Here is an 18456-nt window from a genome sequence, read left to right as displayed (position 1 = left end):
CTTAGTTTACAAATTCTGGCTCATTGCCTTTCTGGTAGAAAACGGCCACACACAATTTTGCCATTTTGTTTTAGGTTTACATTTGTCTTCGAGAACTCATTTACACTACTTATTACCCCTCTAGCAGCCAATTTATTTAAGTGCTCCAGGACAATTTATTTTAGCACTTTTTTTTATTTCTTATTTGTTATATTTCCGTGCTTCTAACAACTACTGCTGTAATATGTATTTGTGGCCACTTGTCACGAGGGGGCAGTGTGAGACAATAACAGGGGACTTCTGCTTTTAGTTTCTATATTTTCTGCTAGCAGAGAGACCTCAAAGCATTTCAGGAATTTACAGCGCGAGTTCTGCAGACTGAGGTCAAAAGCAGTGCAATGAAACGAGAGCAGCTCGTCTTTCCCCTCCACCCTATTGAAGCTGCTAATTGGTTAAATGCACTTCTGTTGCCAGCATCTTTCTGCCAGCATTCGATGTAGCCACTCAGATGTTTAAGAACAAGCCAACTGCTAGAGCTGTTGGTACTATATGCTTTTAGACAGGCAGAAGTGTACTCTTAGTCGCGCACACTAATGGCACTAATCTCACTCCATCCATAGTCCTTACATATTGCTTCTATCAAGATGTAGTAATTGAATATGGTTTGCTTCAGTGGCCATATTATGTCATACATAGCTCCCAACTGTCCCTCTTTTGGAGGGACTGTCCCTCTTTGGGAGCCCTGTCCCTCTATCCTCCTCATTTGCCTCTCAGAACTTTGTCCCTCTTTCTATGTAAATATATATATTTCTTTACTAATAAATGTGTTTGATTGACTCTAAACTTTATTCCCATCCTTTTAAATTGATATATTACTAATTTTAAAATGTTATAATGAAGGAAAATGAACCAGGAAAGAAAGGATCAGTGGAGTTTTAATTTTAAAACAACATATTTTTCTTATGAAATCTGGATGGTATGCGTGACCAGGGGTGTGCCGGTGGCTTGATCAGGGGTGTGGCTTATGTGCCCCTTTTTCTCATCTCAAAAAGTTGGGAGGTATGTGTCATATATGGGTATGGCAGATGGCCTAACCTCCCAGCAGGCAACATTTAATTATTTAGGCTGCTTACACACCAAGACATTACAGGCACACGTTAGTGCGCCTGTAACGCTCCCCCAACGCACAGCAATGTAACACAAGTGGGCTGTTCACACAGCCCACGTTGCGTTACATGTAACGCTGCACGTTCTGCGCAAAGTGCAGCATGCTACGGCGTTGGAGCGGCTATAGCCGCGTTAGACTGTTTGCACATGCGCAGTGGGGGGCGGAGAGGAGGCGGGGAGAGCCAGCTACAGTAGCCGCGCACATGGCTACTTAATATTCACTGCACTGGCGGGCGCTGATTGGCCGGCGGGACCACGTGATGCGAAATGTCTCGCTCCGCATCACGTGGTCCCACTGGCCATTCAGCGCCACTCTGGGAGACATTATAGGAATCGAGCCGCATAACGCGGCTCACTCTACCGTGGGCTCTTGCAGCACCATACATTGTGTTAGGTGCACGTTATGCGACCTTAACGTGGCACCTAATGCAACGTCTTGGTGTGCAAGAAGCCTAAAAGGTCCAGAAAGAAGCCAGCATAATACCATGTAACACATCAAAAATGTACATAAAAACAGGAATTGGATTAATTTTAACTACAGTATATTGCATACAGCCCTGTGCAGTCATGTTTTCTTCTGTGAGATTTGTTGATATTAAATGAGTAAATGTATTGTATATATGGTAGAAATCAGAGGTCCTTGTGGTAATGTTCGTGATTCAGTTAGACTATTTCACATTTCTTTTTTCAACAGTGGGCACAGGCTTTAGTAAAAGATGGAAAATCTCTTTATGAAAATGAAAAAGCTAAAAGGGAAACTTTTGGGAAACTATTTAGTAAGTATTGCACAATGTCCTCAACATTTTCACAACATTTGCATAGTCCTCATCCATTTTACCGTTTTACTAAGCGGTTTTCTTCAGTGCGCAGAAGCTCTATCATTAGACAGCTGATACCCACAACTTCATATAACCGAGGCAGTGGTTACTACTATCCATCCTTCATGATCATACACTTTTTTTCACTGAACAGTTGTTTGATAGCTCTTATTTTAGTTACCCTGTTTCACCTTACATGTGTGAGGTCACCCAGTGCTATTGTTTTGTTTGGCAGAGTGTAGATAACGGCTAACTCCATTCAGAACTAATACTTCACTTTTTAGGATACCCTCACTTCTTCTAAGTCACATGCCTTTTCGTAATAAACCTCAGTAAGATCAGTGGTGAGATCCCCCCTTAAGAATTTTACAGTCCTACCCAGCTACTGTGCCCCGGAAGGTGGTGTGCTCCCTCTTGTGGATTCTAAATAAAAGATAATTAGGGGATACTGCTACAATAACCAGTGTTTATTGTAGAGTTGTGGCTGACTTTTTTTTCTACCTGAAGAAGCTGGGTGATGCCAGCAAAACATTTAATAATAATAAATATAATAATAATATTAATGATTTAATACATTTGGTGCCCATTTACCTGCCTAACTTTGGCTACTTGACCGGTATTGACAACATCTCGTTTTGAATGCAAAAAATGATATGCAAATTGCATGCTTCTAATGTAGGCAATGTAGGGAGGGGTAAACTGACTGGACTGAGCAGGCAGCTGGAGGTTGCTGTGTGGGGAGAACGTGGGGATTTGTGAAGGGGCATAGCAAATATTTTCTCTTTATCCTTTTTTTTTTAATGAGTATTTTTAAACTGTTTTATTAAATAAAAAAATAAAAAATGCACCCACTTGGGCACTAAAACGCTTGGTCTTTGTGGGTTTCAAAGTTTTATGCAGCAGGTGCTAATTTTTTTTCTTTCTGCTTTAGGGAAATCTTATTTAAGGAATCGTCTCTTTCGAGGACTCGACTCTTGGCCTTCATCTTTCTGTGTATGTATGATACCGCTCAGCCAGTAGCAAATGTGTAAACATGTTAAAGAGAATCTGTACTGTAAAATTCTTACAATAAAAAGCATACCATTCTATTCATTATGTTCTCCTGGGCCCCTCTGTGCTGTTTCTGCCACTCCCTGCTGCAAACCCGACTTGTAATTGCCATTTTTATGCAGTGCTTACAAACAAAAGACATAGCAAGTGATAGGCTTAGAGTTAGCTCAGTGTGTGAGTCATACAGAGTGTGCAGGGGGCCTGGAGAGGGTGTGTATAGCTTCTATCCAATCACAAGCAGCACAGCACATTCCAGTCAGACTGCCTGAACCCGACAGAGGAGAGAAGATTAGATCATATAACAGAGATAACACAGCCACTGTGCAACTAGAAAAGGCTGCAGTAAGACAGAGTACATTAGAACAGCTCTAGGAACTTATAGGATAGAAGAAATAAGGCTAAAAATGTTGTTACAAAGTCTCTTTAAGGTCCACCATATGTACTATAGAAAAAAGAAAATCTATTTCTTTCTAGGTCAGTTTTTATACAGTGGAGATTCTTACGTGTATCCGCTGTTTAAACAGTCTAGCTGGTCTCTGCTGTGTTTCCCCAATAGCAAGTCCTCACTTAGGGGGTGTACTTGATGTAAAAAAAAAAAAATACTGAAAGTACTACTGGAAAGCATGAAGGTTTAGCTCATATGTTTAGATTTGCCCAAAAATAGTTAACCATCTCTAGGAGGATGAAAATTCTGGGGACCACAGTGGACAAGCATTGCTTATAAGTGAAGATACCCATATACTGTATGTAGTTCTTAATGATAGTTTGTAGTGTGAGGGATGTAAAGGCTGCCTTTTTTCTTTCTGCGCAGTACCGCCACGTTCAGAGTGTTCTCTGCCTGTGCGCACGTACGACTGTGCAGGACGCTCTACGTAATGTAAGCGTGGCGGCCATTCACAGCTGTGCCACGCACGCGCAGAAGAGCCCAACTGACACAACTGAAAGCCGATTACTGGGGCTGGTAGTAGTTGAACGGTAGCACCCAGGAGGATGGCGAGGGAAGCAACGATGGTCATGGGGCTGAAGCAAGCCCCAGGTAAGTATGAAAGTAGCCTTAACCTCCCTGGCGGTAAGCCCGAGCTGAGCTGAGCAGGAAGATTTCTCAGGCTCTGTTGGGGCGATTCGCCCCATTCAAAGTGCTGTGCGCGCAGCCAGCACTTTGCTAGCCGTGCGCACAGCTCGATCACCGCCGCTCTGCGGCGATCGCCCGCACGCAGCGGTGGAAGAGGACAACCCCCCCGGCAGAGCCCTGCGCTGCCCGGACCAATGAGTTCCGGGCAGCGCTATGGGCTGGATCGAGTGCGCCGGACGTCGGCTGACGTCCATGACGTCATGCCGATCTTCGCCATGGCGACAGGAGAAGCCAAACAGGGGAACGCGTTATATACGCGCTCCCCTGTTTGCTATTGATGCCGGCGACGATCGCACTAGAGGGCCACATGCGCCCTCTAGTGGTGTTTCATGTAGCTACCACTCTGGTAGCTTTACATGAAACAAAAAAAAAAAAAAAGGATTTTTGCCCATTTGGCAAAATAAATTAACCGCCAGGGAGGTTAATGCACTTGCAGTATGCTTCTACAAGGGTATGCGTTTTTCTTGAAGGATGTAATGCCAGTCTGTTACAAAGTACTGATCTAGCTTTGGATATTTTTATTTTGTGTTTAGACTCGGAAGCCCAGGAAGTTTGATAGTGAGCTTCCCGACATATCCGTTAACGACCTGCAATTTTTGCAGTCACTTTGTCCTCCAGAAGTTCAACTTTTCCTCAGGTAAGAACTTTTAGATGAGATGTTCCTTCTCGGTTTCCTATGTGTTAATCGTGTCAGTTATCAAGAATGTCTAAGCAATAATCGTTCTTTTGTTACACAGCAGCCAATCAACTTTTCTAATCCATTTCCTTTGCTAGTAACACAGGAGAGAAAAGATAATAGTTATGTGTTCTGCCATCTCCATGTCAAGCTGGACATGTGAGTATGTGTCGAGGACACAAGAATGCTCAGTCGGTCATCTTGGTCACCATGATTTCCCTTTTTATTTTTTCAGGCCTTTACAATGAATTTACTTTTGTGACAACAGACATTAACTAGTGTCTTCTGCTCTTCTAAGTTATCAGATTTGCCATGGGTATATGTTCTTATTGAATATTCAGACTTCAGAGTCCTATCCCATAGTAAGAGGTGCTTGGCATAGTACCAGACCTGTTTAGTATATGCTCCATCTTATTGTCTGAGGAAGCGGTCACTCCCGCGAAACCCATTGTATTTTACTGGAGTATGTACACTGGGGCAGTATAGCTAGTATAGCGCCCAGTATAGCTAGTATAGTGCCCCCACCTAGTCCCCCCGCCCCACGGCTGCTACTGTGAAGATGAAGCAGAAGCCGTAGAGAGAGAACGGTTCCCATAGCTACAGGAAGCCACTCTCTCTCTACGGCTTCCTGCTTCATCATCACAGCAGCCGTCGTGGGGCGCGCTGCTGTGAATTAATTTACGAGCGGAGAGGGGAATAATAGGAAGATGCAGGGCCGGCTCAGGTGATAGCGGCGGCCGTAGGGGGGAGCGGGGGGCGCGGACCACAGGTGACTCGCAAGCAAGCCGACCCCCCAACTTTTGACCCCCTTTTTGGGGATCAAAAATTCGGCTTGCTTGCGAGTATATACGGTATGTCTGAGGGGAAAAGTAAAGCAGAAGAAAAGAAAACCCAACATGCCCTACAACTTCCTTTTTGCGGCAGATGTACCAAATAAGAGCCAGGGAAACTAGGGACTGATGTTTTATGGAGAAGAAAAGTGAGAGTGATTTTTTTAACTTTTGGATTGCCTGGTTAGCATCCTTATTACTTGTTTGCCAGATAAAAATAAAGAATTGATTTTTTTATTTTATACCTGACAGTTACGCTTTAAGAACGCAAATGACTCTCGCACAACATACCGCAATCGTTTCACCTCCTTTTTGCACCCGTCGTGTGCCATCACATGTTCCTGCAGGTAGGGTGATAGACCAGGGAACCTCGTTCATCGAGAGGCATCGCTGTGTTCCCCAATAAATCTTCAGGTGAGTATTCAACTTAACATAGGCATAGACTGTAAAAAAATTGGAGTTATATACAAAGGTAGAATTTGGCACATACTACTCAAAGCCCTGTGCAAAAGCTAAAATCTATTGATTGTGTAGTAAAGCTAAAATCTACTCAGACAATGGATGGAATACTATTTCAAAAAGTTAGTATAGAGTGCACTGGGAAACATATGTTCAAAATCCTTGTGGATACATTTCATTATATCCAAAAGTTCATAGAAGCACCATCCATCCAGTACAAAAGATAAAGCATAGGAAGCTTCTCAGTCGTTATCTGTTATACTGGCTGGATGACGCCTCTGTGAACTTTTGGTTTTAATAAAATTCATCCATAAGGATTTCATCCTAATTTCCCTAGTGTGAGCTATGATTACTTGTTGGATTGATCACACTACCAGACATATAATGAATCTTTTATTTTGGACATAGTGAAATCTCTGTTTTGTTGAACTTCAGTCATTTCTGTCTCTTAAATACATTTTTCTTGTAAATATGCTTTACGCATTTTTTTTTCTTCTCGATGTGTTGTGTTGTCACTTAATTTTTAGTGCATTGATTTTTTTATTTGATTTTTACATTTTTTTATTTTTTTTTACTTTCTACATCCAAACCATCCAAACTCCTTCCAATAGTTTTGTGCATGCACGCTCTCCCGCTCTCTACCTATCTCTCCCCCCCCCCCCCCCCAATCTGCACTCAACAGTTTAAAGTGTACTTGAGGTAAACCTCAGGTATGAAAGTAAATACTTGTCTAAGGAGAGGGAAGCCTTTGGGTCCTATAGAGTCTTCCTACGCTGTCCTCCAGGCCCCCATTGTCAAGCGTGGATCATTACGCAGTGTCTAAAAATTAGCATTGTTTTTTTATTCCCCCATTAAAACAAGGTTGATTATTTGTCAGGAGGGTCTTTTTAGCGTATTTCCACACACCTCCCGCTGCACCAGGGTGCCAGTACACTTATCTGCATGGAGTTTGGGAGTTGTCCCGAGGTTTGTGTAGGCTTTTCCTTGGCACTCCGATTCCTCTCTGAACTTCGTTTCTCATCAACAGCGGGTCCGTTCGGCACAGAGTGGAAGGGACAGTTCAGTGTTGCTCCGTTTTCACAGTTTGTCCTCGGGAGGATGTGTTGCAGCGTAGGGGTCTATGACAACACATCCACTCCATCTGGAAAAACAAAGCAACAACAACAAATAACATTTGTAAAGCGCGTTTCTCCCATGGGACTCAAAGCGCATAAGCATGGCTCCGACCATCGTGGTACAGAGGAAGAATTTTATAAGTCTGGAAATGCCAGGCTAAACAGGTGGCTTTTCAGTCTGGATTTGAATAGCTCCAGGGATGGTGCTGTCTTTACTGGGTGTGGCAGGGAGTTCCAAAGAGTAGGGGCAGCATGACAGAAGGCTCTATCTCCAGATTTTTTGAGGTGCACTCTGGGAGTGACCAAGTTTATAGAACTTGCTGATCTGAGGTTGTGAGAGGTGTGGTGCAGCTTCAGCAGGTCCTTCATGTATCCAGGGCCCAGATTGTGCAGGGATTTGAATGCCAACAGTCCAATCTTGAAGAGTATTCTCCATTCTACTGGTAGCCAGTGCAGTGAGCAAAGGATCGCTGTAATGTGACAGTGGCGAGGCTGGTTTGTTAGCAATCTGGCAGCAGCATTCTGCACTAATTGCAGGCGACGCAGGTCCTTTTTGGGGAGGCCAGCATAAAGGGCATTGCAGTAGTCCAGCCGTGATGTGATGAAGGCGTGGACTAGGGTTGGAAGACCCTCTGGGGGAATCAGATGTTTAATCTTTGCAATGTTCTTCAGATGAAAGAAGGAAGACTTAACTACAGATGAAATTTGGTTTCTGAAACTCAATTCTCCATCGATTAGTACTCCAAGGCTGCGCACAAGGTTGGAGCTGTTTATGTCTGAATTCCCAATCCTGATTGGTGTTGCTTTAGGATAGAGCTGTTTTGATGGCGAGTGCTGGCTTTAGACAAACAGGACCTCAGTTTTGTCAGCATTCAGTTTCAACCAGTTATCATTCATCCATGCCTGTAGCTCAGCTAAGCAAGAGTTTATTTTTGGGGTAGGGTCTGTTCCACCAGGTTTGAAGGACAGGTATAGCTGTGTGTCATCGGCGTAGCAGTGGTACGTCAGGCCATGACGTAGGATAAGTGTACCGAGTGGCAACATGTAGATTGCAAACAGCAGAGGGGATAGGATTGATCCTTGTGGCACTCTGAATTGTAGAGGTGCAGGTTTGGACATTATAGGACCTAGGGATACTCTCTGTGTTCTGTCACTCAGGAATGATCTGAACCACTGGAGGACTGATCCACTGATGCCACAGTACTCTGCAGTCTGTTAAGCAGGATTTCATGGTCAACTGTATCAAAAGCCGCTGAGAGATCCAACAGGATTAGGATGGAGCATTCCCCTCTGTCCCTTGCCATGAGCAGGTCGTTGCAGACTTGGATGAGGGCTTTTTCACAGCTGTGGTGTTTCTGAAAGCCAGATTGTAGAGGGTCCAGAATGTTGTTTACTGGCAGCCTGGTTTCAAGTTGCCGATAGACAGCCTTTTCAATAACTTTACCTAAGAAGGGGAGGTTTTAGGTCTGTAGCTGCTCATAGCATCTGGATCCATGGAAGGTTTTTTAAGAAGGGGCTTGATGATTCCTTCTTTTAGAGAGATAGGAAACCTCCCTGCTTGCAGAGAGGAATTTCTCTATTTTGTGAAATGCTGGACCAAGCAGGTCAGGGCATTTCAGCATATGTTTAGTTGGTCCAGGGTCCAGGTCGCAGGTTGTCTGGCGGAGGCGACAGAGGATGTCTGAGATCTCTTCCTCACTAATACTTTTGAAGTCAGTCCAGGGTGTTAGGTGGTTTTTGCCACTATTTCCAGGAGTTGAATAAGTCTTAGGTGCTGTAAACTGAATGAGACACCGAATAGAGGATACTTTGCCAGCAAAGTAGCAAGCACATTTTTCGCAGAGCTCCTTTGAGGGAGTTCTAGTAGGTTTTAGACAGGATGGGTTACATAATCTATCAACTGTGCAAAATAGTTGCAGATGCAGATCCTATTTTTAACAATCCACATTGTATCCCCCCAAACATACTACTAAGTTAATTGCTCCCCTAAAAACTGGCCTTATGCTAGGTACACACCATACAATTCTCTGTTAGATTTACCTGCCAGATCGGGTACTATTCCATTAGCTGGGCGCAACTGAGCTAAGTAATGTACTGATTCATGTATTTTCTGGCCGTCCCGCTGCGGCCAAATGTATCAAAAGTGAGTTAATTGAATTAAATTAAGGTGACGGCAATGTAACAGATGAAGCCGCTGGCTTCGGCTCTGCCTCCTCTCTTCCCCCTGCCTCTCTCCTATAGAACACTGGCAGCCGGCCCCGAGAGTCGTTTGTCGCAAGAAACAAGCAGAGCGGGGAGGCTGCAGACATTGTTTTTGCCAGCACCTGCTCTGCAAGAACGAACGGCAGCATTCCCTGCCGTGATGAACGACTCTGGGGGGACATGCATGTCCCCGGCTGCCAGTATTGTATAGGAGAGAGGCAGGGGGAGGAGAGAGAGCCGAAGCCGGCGGCTTCATCTGTTACATTCCTGACGGCTTAATTTAATTAAATTAACTCATTTTTGATACATTTGGCCGCAGCAAGACGGCCAGTAAAAACTGGAATCGGTACATTGCTTAGCTCAGTTGCGCCCGGGTAACGGAATAGTACTCCAGATCGATTATTTCCAACATGTCTGATCTAAATTTCGATCAATTTTCTGATCGGTTTTTTAAATATTTTTTTCAACTTGTTTAACCTCCTTGGCGGTAATGACCAGCTCGTCCATTACCGCTGGAGGGCGCCGCTCAGGCCCTGGTAGGCTGATTTTCTTCATTTTTTTTAAAACACGCAACTTGCACTTTGCTAGCTGCGTGTTTAGGACGATCGTCACCGATGCACCCGCTACCCGCCGCGTTACAGGGCCCCCCCCGAGACCCCGTGCGCAGACCTGGCCAATCAGTGCCAGGTAGTGCAGTGGGGTGGATCGGGACTCCCGATGACATCACGACGTCGATTACATTGATGCCGATCGTCGCCATGGAGACAGGGGGAAGCCCTAAAGGAAATTCCGTTCAGAACGGGATTTCCTTATGGGCATACGTGTCGGCGGGGATCGGAGGGGTGGGAGGGATGCCGCAGGGAGGGGGGAATCATGTAGCTAGCGCTAGGCTAGCTACATGATTTAAAAAAAAAAAAAAAAAAAAATACTGCTGCGCCGCCACCCTGGCGCATTTAATAGAACGCCAGGGTGGTTAATCGATTTTCATAGCACTGAACGAAAATTGATTAGAAAAATCGATCGAAATTCAGATCGGACTTGTTGGAAATAATCGATCTGGCAGGTAAATCTAACAGAAAATTGTATGGTGTGTACCTTACATAACACTACAACTGTGGTTAAGATTAGATTGTGAAGTACTGTTAACAACAGTTAGTGACATAACTGTATACTTTATAAATACACTTTTTCTCTTTCTTACATTACATATGTTATCATGCTGGTGCGTGACAAGGTAATAAACAGATAAATACACAATCAAAGTACAAGGCATAGTCTAACGGTCAGAACTTGTGCACAAGTTAACGATATCGAGGTACAGAGTCATTAAGCTAAATTGTAGTCAAATTCGAGCAGGGTCATACACGTGAATCAGATGTCAGTCGTTTTGAAAGGATCAGGCAGTAACAGAGTCAAGTCAGGGACAGGCCGAGTTGGTGACGTAAATCAGATGGCAGTGGTACAAAAGGACTAGACAAGAGCGAGGTCAGGAACAAGCGAAAGGTCGGTACACACGATAAATATACAATGAAGAGTATATATATGAAAATAACAAACGACTGACTAATTGGAGTACATATATATTGTGCGTCTGCGTCTACACAATATATTAATGTAGCTCAAAGTAGCTAGCTAGACCTAGAACCAGCGAACTGATTAGTATCAAGGTCAGCGAGCACTGAATGCCTCTGGCCTTAAATACAAAATACTCAACCAGTAGCCACTCCCATTTGGTGATGTCACCTAGTGACATCACCTGCAGTCTTCCCTAACCCTCCTATAAGGCTCACTCGAACTCGCGCGTGCGCGATGCGACCTTGGGGTCGCGCGCGAGCCGGAAGACACCACCAGAGGGAAGCCGGGGATGCTGCCAGATGATTCCAGTGCGGCAGTCCCGCCGCTCGCCCGGACCACGCCAGAGACGTCGCGGGACCTGCCACTGGAAGGTAAGCTCATCACAGTTATATTTACACTTGTCAATTTATAAAAATACCAATAATTTACCACACAGTACAAATAATTGAGGGTACTTACATCTGGGATTTTTATACAATTCTGTGCAGTGTTGTGCATGATCCTGAGATACATTTGCTTTGCCTTGTCCCCTTTGCTTTTAAAATAAATATTAAATAAAACAGTGTTTGTTAATTTTCCTGTAGGTCTGTTACCTGTATTGTACAGATATTTTTGGTTTTGTTTAGTTCCATTGTATATTCCAGTCAGTTGATGAGATTTACTAATATGCTTTTAAATAATCCAAATAGGGTTTGTATAGTTCTGTTGCTTGATTTCACATTTATTTGGGTTTGTTTTAATTGTTTGGTTTTTTGTTTTTTTTTAACATCTGCTACTCCACGGGCTTACGCATGCACGCACGTGTGCGCTATCAAGGAGTGTCTTCAGAGTAATAATACAAATATTTTCCCCTGGAGTTTGCGTTTAATAGCTGTAGGAAAAACGGGATATACTGTAAGCTTTCCAGATATCCTTAAATCTGTGTTCATGATTCGTTTTTTGCTTTTTTTAAAGAGTCTATTTTTCATGTTCTTATTCATATTGACATTTTATTGCTAAAGCAGTGAGTCATTCGAGCAAGCAGGTGGTGACCTGGATGGAAATAAATCTTATTAAATTAAGGTTGCATTCAAGCGCAGCACATACGATGTCTGACATTTGAAATATTGTGCAAAACAAGCTGAATCCCATATCACTTTAGAGGAAGCAGAGGGGAAAGGAGATTTACGTTTTCTTGATTCTAGACCCGTATTTCAGCTATAATAGGTTCATCAAGTAGGGTACCTCAGAGATTTTTGTAGCTGTCCATTCATTATAAAACCCAATAAAGGTCTCTTATCACAGAATCTGGAAGTAGTTATAATCTTTCTTTCTGTACACTAACAAGCATTTGTGAATAACCGCAAGATGATTGACAGTAAAATAAAACAAGTAATTGGAGTGAATTGTTTAAGTTGATGAGGCAAGGCAAAGGGAATATGTGTGTGTTTCTATAGCTTATTTACAAGGGATGTTTTATTTTACCATGAAAAACTTCTATGTTAATTCTTGAAGAAGACATTTATTTAAATATAGTCATGTCATCATATTCTGAAACCTCAAAATAACTCTTCAAATCATTAATTTCTTGTGACTCTATTTTTTTTTTCCATGCTCAACAATCTAAGGTTACTGAGTTCCCGGAACCTGCCAACTCTTAGGCCTAGTGCACACCAGAGCGGTTTTGCTGCGGTTTGCGATCCGCTTGCGGGTGCGGATCCGCTAGGGTAATGTATTTCAATGGGCTGGTGCACACCAGAGTGGGAGGCGTTTTGCAGAAACGCATACTCCCGGGCTGCTGCAGATTTTGGATTGCGGATGCGTTTTTGCCTCAATGTTAAGTATAGGAAAAACGCAAACCGCTCTGAAAAACGGCACTTCAGAGCGGTTTGCCAGGCGTTTTTTGTTACAGTAGCTGTTCAGTAACAGCTTTACTGTAACAATACATGAAGTCTACTACACCAAAAACGCTTCACAAAACCGCAAAATGCTAGCTGAAATGCTACAGAAAAAGAAGAAGAAGCGTTTCAAAATCTGCTAGCATTTTGCGGATCTGCTAGCGGTTTTTGGTGTGCACCAGGCCTTATTGTTTTAGGTCTTGTGGGGGCTTTTACGTACATCCATACTGCTGCATTCTATTGCTAATTAATTACTTTTTACATGTATACTGTAGCTGCCTTGACACTATTTCACTATATATATATATATATATATATATATATCTATATATATATATATATATACTGTAACAAGGGCTTAATTTTGGCGTGGGGCTTATATTTCAGAAATCCAGAGCAATCACAATGAGGCTTTTTTCTTTTTTTAAGTGTCACCTATTTGTTTTTATTGAAGTGTCACCCAATTAAGACATTATAATCTGGGGGCATTTAGGCAGATTAAAGATTAAATCCAAACCAAGATTAAGGAGGAACTGTAATTGCAAAGTGATATGTTTAAGAATAAAAAAAATTTATCAAAAAGTGATTAATACTCCAGCGTAATCTGTTCATGTTGTTTGAACCACTGTGAACTTGCAGGTTATCATATTTACTGCTGGCACACAAGAGAAAGTATTATTTCCAATAACTGATTAAGCTTCTTTGTATTTGTATTGTTGAGTTAAAGCGAATCCAGCAGAAAATAAGATCTTGGAGGATGTAGTACACCAAGAAGGGATCAATCTGTATTGTTGGATGTTCTGGTTATACAATGCATAAACTATGTATGTACTTTGGATTGCCACTATTGTCTACAGTATACTGCACTCTATTCAGGTCCACAGACGTTTCTGGAAGTATATAATGTTCTTTGTACTTTTCCCGTATTGAAGATAATGAAATATCTATTTTTTATTTTATTCTCCACTCAGGGTACCCTTACTTTGTGATTTTGAGCCTCTACACCAGCATGTTCGTGCTCTACACAACCTGGTGAAAGCTGCACAAAGTTTGGACGAAATGTCACAGACCATTACCGATCTCTTAAATGAACAAAAGGTGTGTGTTTTATTTTTTGGGGGGTTTTTTTGTTTGTATTTTTTTTAGGTATGTGTAGAGTGTTTCTAGTGTATAGTACATTTGTGGTGTTTTTGTAATGTATTCGGAATACTTTGGTGTCCCAGTGTTCCCCAACCCTGTCCTCAAGGCCCACCAACAGTACATGTTTTGTGGAAATCCACTGAGGTAGTTAATCAGCTATGCTGCAACGCTAATTACCTCACCTGTGATTGTGTGTGGTTTCCTGCAAAACATGTACTGTTATTGGGCCTTGAGGATAGGGTTGGGGAGCTCTGAGCTAGATAGCTTCCCGCAAAGTTCAAAGCAGTCAGAGCCGATTCCAAACACCAGATAATAGGACAGATTGTGTTTTGAAAATTGCAAGCCAAATGCAAACACACCTTCAATTTTGATCGGCAAATGATTGGCCAGTTTTACCACCTCCATATATTATGAAGGTCTACAGATATTGATATACTATGAGCAAAGTGTGTAGATAAGCTCTCATACTACATGGAGGTGGTAATATTGGTCATTGATTAACCTATCAAGATTAAAGGTGTCTACCAAGCTTTACACTACTTGATAAGATAAACCCAGGAATTAAAATGATGTCCAGTGCTTCAGAAAAACATCTATTGCGAAAACTAAAGTCATTGTACTTGATAATTTATTCAGTTAGTTCGAGCAAAACTGCTACAGACAGTGAACCTATAAACTATACATTTCATAAGTTTTAGAGAAAAATATTCATCCACAAACTAAAGGGCATTTTTATATGATTTGTACTGCCTTTTGTTTAATGCAGTTTAGAGCAGTTGTTTTATGGGAACAGAATCATTTCTCATGTAATATCCTTGGCATTTTAGTTAGTCATTAGTAAATATTAAGAGTTTATCACTTACAATCTTCTTTTCTTGTTCATGTATATTTTACAGCCCAATCCTGAAGTTGTCCACTTTGGCATCTGGCTGGCCAATACTGGTGGTGGACTGTGTGACATGTGTCTGCAGGTAGGAAATATGCAGATCAGCCTGTGTGCCTTCTCTCTCTCTCCCTGCTGTGTGTGGTGTCTCCGGCTTTCACTGCAACCTTTGTTACGGCAGTTATTACCGGCAACATAGGCTGCAATTAAAGCCACACACAGCAGGAAGTGAGAGAGTACAGGTGCCCTGTATATTTCCCTCCTGCAGACAGAGGTAAAAGGTGGGGGCAGAGGGAGGTGTCAGAGCCAGAAAGAAATTCAGATCCTGATACAGAACGTGTTTTGTTTCTGAAATTGGCCACAGCAGCCCAGCTACTTTGCATATTGGCCAGCTATAACCCGAAGTGGCCAGACTTTGGGTTTAACATTTTGTAAATATACCGTTATGTAACAGAGTAAAAAATCTAAAAAAATATACACCATGTAACTCCTCTCAGACTAATTTTAAGTTTAGAAGGCTTGGCAGTCAAATCTTCAAAACTAAAAATGTAATCCATTTCCAGACAATTTCTCCTTTATGTACAAGTATTCATCATACCCAACAGGCAATGGTCAGCATTTGCTAGAAATCATGTTATCTGCTTATTTTAGCCACAGTTTACCCCCCTTTATCATTAGTACATTAGAACTACAGGCAGTCTATTCTAATCACTAAGACAGAACAATGGTCTTGGTGTTGACAAATTTGGATAGGAATCATTTTTACAGACTAATAAATTACAAACTTACCAAGGTTGATTTGTTAATACAGGTTGAAGAATATATATCAAGTTTTCCATAGCGACTAATCCTATTTTAACTATAAATTGAAACAATGGTTCTGATTGCAGTGTTCTCCCCAGAAATGTTTCCAGCCAGGTGGCATGAAAACTAATAATAATAATAATGATCTGATCATTTATATAGCGCTTTTCTCCTGTCAGACTCGAAGCGCTCAAGAGCTGCAGTGCCTGGGAGGCCATCCTGCAGTGTTAGGGAGTCTTGCCTTGAACTCCTTACTGAATAGGTGCTGACCCTAGCCAGGATTCGAACCCTGGTCTCCCATGTCAAAGGCAGTGCCCTTAACCAGTACTCTATTCAGCCGGGTGGCATGAAAATGTAGCTGGGTGGCATGAAAAAGTAGCCAGGTGGGGCGTGATGAGAGAATGCAGGGCTGGTGCTTCTCTGCACAACTCTGCTTACAGCAGAGGAGGAAGTGAGCCGATGACAGCCGGGTGCTCACCAAAACTAGCCGGGTGGAGCACCCAGCTAAAAGGGCCTGGGGAGAACACTGGATTGGTTGCTTTTAGTTTCACTCTTACTTCAGATTCCTGCACCTGGCTTGAAAAGACAGCTCCTGTGATTTATAGCTTATACATTGTGGTGGCTTCAGAAAGTTTTGATCATGCCACTGTTATATATACAATTTTATTGATAATGGTTATAATCTCATTTCTTATCCACACTTTTGGCTTTGTTTTCAGGTATCTAATGGTCAGGTTTCACCACAGTCGGCCACTACACCAAGGATTGAAAGTGCAACTCAAGCTACAACTACTACCTCATCCAGATCCCCTCCATCACTCAGTCTTCAGGGTCCTATTTGTCCACCTGTCACCATTCCAGCACCTCTGGAAGAGTTGTCTCCAGACAGCATCGATGCTCATTTTGATTTTGAGACCATTCCCCATCCACATATTGAGCAATCTCTTAAACAGGGTTCCTTGGACTTGGACTCATTAGGAGATAGCCCCGAATCTGACTTTTTATCTGCTGTTAATGAGTTTGTTATAGAGGAAAATCCTGTTTCCCCAAACATTAGTGATACACAAAGTCCTGAAATGATGGTTGAGTCTTTGTATTCATCTGTCATAAATGCAATTGACAACAGGCGCATGCAAGACACAAAAAACAGTAAAGATGACCATGCTGGAAATATTTCTTTGAAGGCTTGTGTAGAGAAGTGTAAAGTCGTTGCCCAAGAATCTCAAGCCAATCTGAAGAATTTCAGGGAAGACCTTTGCCAATTTAAAATACTCGTGCAAAGAGAGCAAAGTGAATTTGCCAGTGCTATTAAATCTGTTTCAGCAGAGATACTTAGAATGATAGAACATGCAAATATTTCCCTTGAAGCCACGTTGAAGGAGAAGCATTTTGAAGAACTACAACACTTGGAGGGCTCTTTTGAGAAGCGCCTGCAGCTGTCAAAAGAGAATCTTAACATAAATGAAGAAGAAATAGAGAAGCTAAAAAATGAAATTGCAGGACTAAAAGAACAACTACAATCTAAAGAAACGCAAGTTACTGCCATCAGAAGTGAAAATGAAACCTTTGTACATTTACAAAATGAAAGGGATCAGAAAATGGTCCATCTTGAAAGCATCATGAAGGAGCAAACTTGTGAAATTCAAAAACTTAAAGAGTCACGAGAATCAGCCTTAGAGGATTTAAAGAAACTTCATGCTGAAAATGAGGAAAAACTTAGACTCCTTAAGGGGGAGTTTCAAATTTTAGAGCAAACGCACCTCAAAGAATTAGAAGATAACTTGCAGCTCAGGCGAGTACAGGAACTTGAAAATATAAAAACAGAGCATAAATGCGGTTTAGAAAAATTACAACTAGAAAACACATTAAAATTGGACCAATTGCAACAATCCTCTGCAGCCATCGCCCAGGAGAAGGACACACAGTTGCAAGAACTAAACCTTAGAATTTCTGAACTTTCTGATGTTAGATGTAAATTAGAAGTGGAATTGGCACTAAAAGAAGGAGAAATTGATGAAATGAAATTAATTATGGAGGAAAGTAAGGCACAGCAGCAGGACAACTTAAAATATCAAGTTGATGAGCAAACGGAAGAATTAAAGGAAGAGATTACTCGCTTGAATAATCTGATACAAAATCAGAAAGATGAACATAAAGTGAGTTTGGAGGAGCTTAAAGTGTTGATGACAGTGGAGAAAAATCAGTGCATTACTCAGTTGTTGTCTAGTCATGAAGCAGAAACTAAATCATTACACAAAGACATGAATAATTTGACCACTGCCCAACAGCAAGCACTAGAAAAGGAAAACAGACTCCGGGATGAATTATATATTTTACGGTGTAAATTAGAGGATTGTTCAAAAGTACTTGAAATAAAAACTCAGCAACATGAAGAGAAACTGCAGGAGCAGAAAGAAATGTATGAAACATCTATACGAAAACTTGAAGAACAACTAAACCAACTATTGTCTTTGCAGAAACTTGAAAAAGAATCATTGCCACCAAAGCTTGCTTCTGAAAAGGAAGAATCTGCACAGCTTAGCATTAAAGATTTTGAGTTGCACATGCAGACTATTGAAAAAGAACTATCAGAAAAACTACAGCACCTTGAACAACATTTAAGCAAGAGGTAGGAAGCCTTTTCTTTATAATTTTGCGTGTTTGTTTAACTCTGGCATATTTGTTAAATGCTTTACAGACAGTTCACAGTTAACATAGATTGTTCACAGTTAACATTTATCGTTAAAAA

At 41.9% G+C, this 18456-nt stretch overlaps 1 protein-coding gene across 2 annotated transcripts in view; it reads left to right on the top strand.

Annotated features, from left to right (window-relative positions):
• The window catches only part of RB1CC1 (RB1 inducible coiled-coil 1), a 228457-nt gene that overhangs the window by 127894 nt on the left and 82107 nt on the right, over positions 1–18456 (top strand). For both annotated transcript variants that reach the window (XM_068237380.1, XM_068237379.1), the window contains exons 10-14: positions 1841–1922; positions 2896–2957; positions 4680–4783; positions 13852–13978; positions 16427–18336. In XM_068237380.1, coding sequence (XP_068093481.1) covers positions 1841–1922; positions 2896–2957; positions 4680–4783; positions 13852–13978; positions 16427–18336 — 2285 coding nt within the window. The remainder of the gene's footprint in view (positions 1–1840; positions 1923–2895; positions 2958–4679; positions 4784–13851; positions 13979–16426; positions 18337–18456) is intronic.

This window comes from Hyperolius riggenbachi, chromosome 5, assembly GCF_040937935.1.
Source record: "Hyperolius riggenbachi isolate aHypRig1 chromosome 5, aHypRig1.pri, whole genome shotgun sequence".
Taxonomy (NCBI): Eukaryota; Metazoa; Chordata; class Amphibia; order Anura; family Hyperoliidae; genus Hyperolius; species Hyperolius riggenbachi.
The sequence above is the reverse complement of the archived record's forward strand: the minus strand, read 5'-3'. Positions and strand labels throughout refer to the sequence as shown.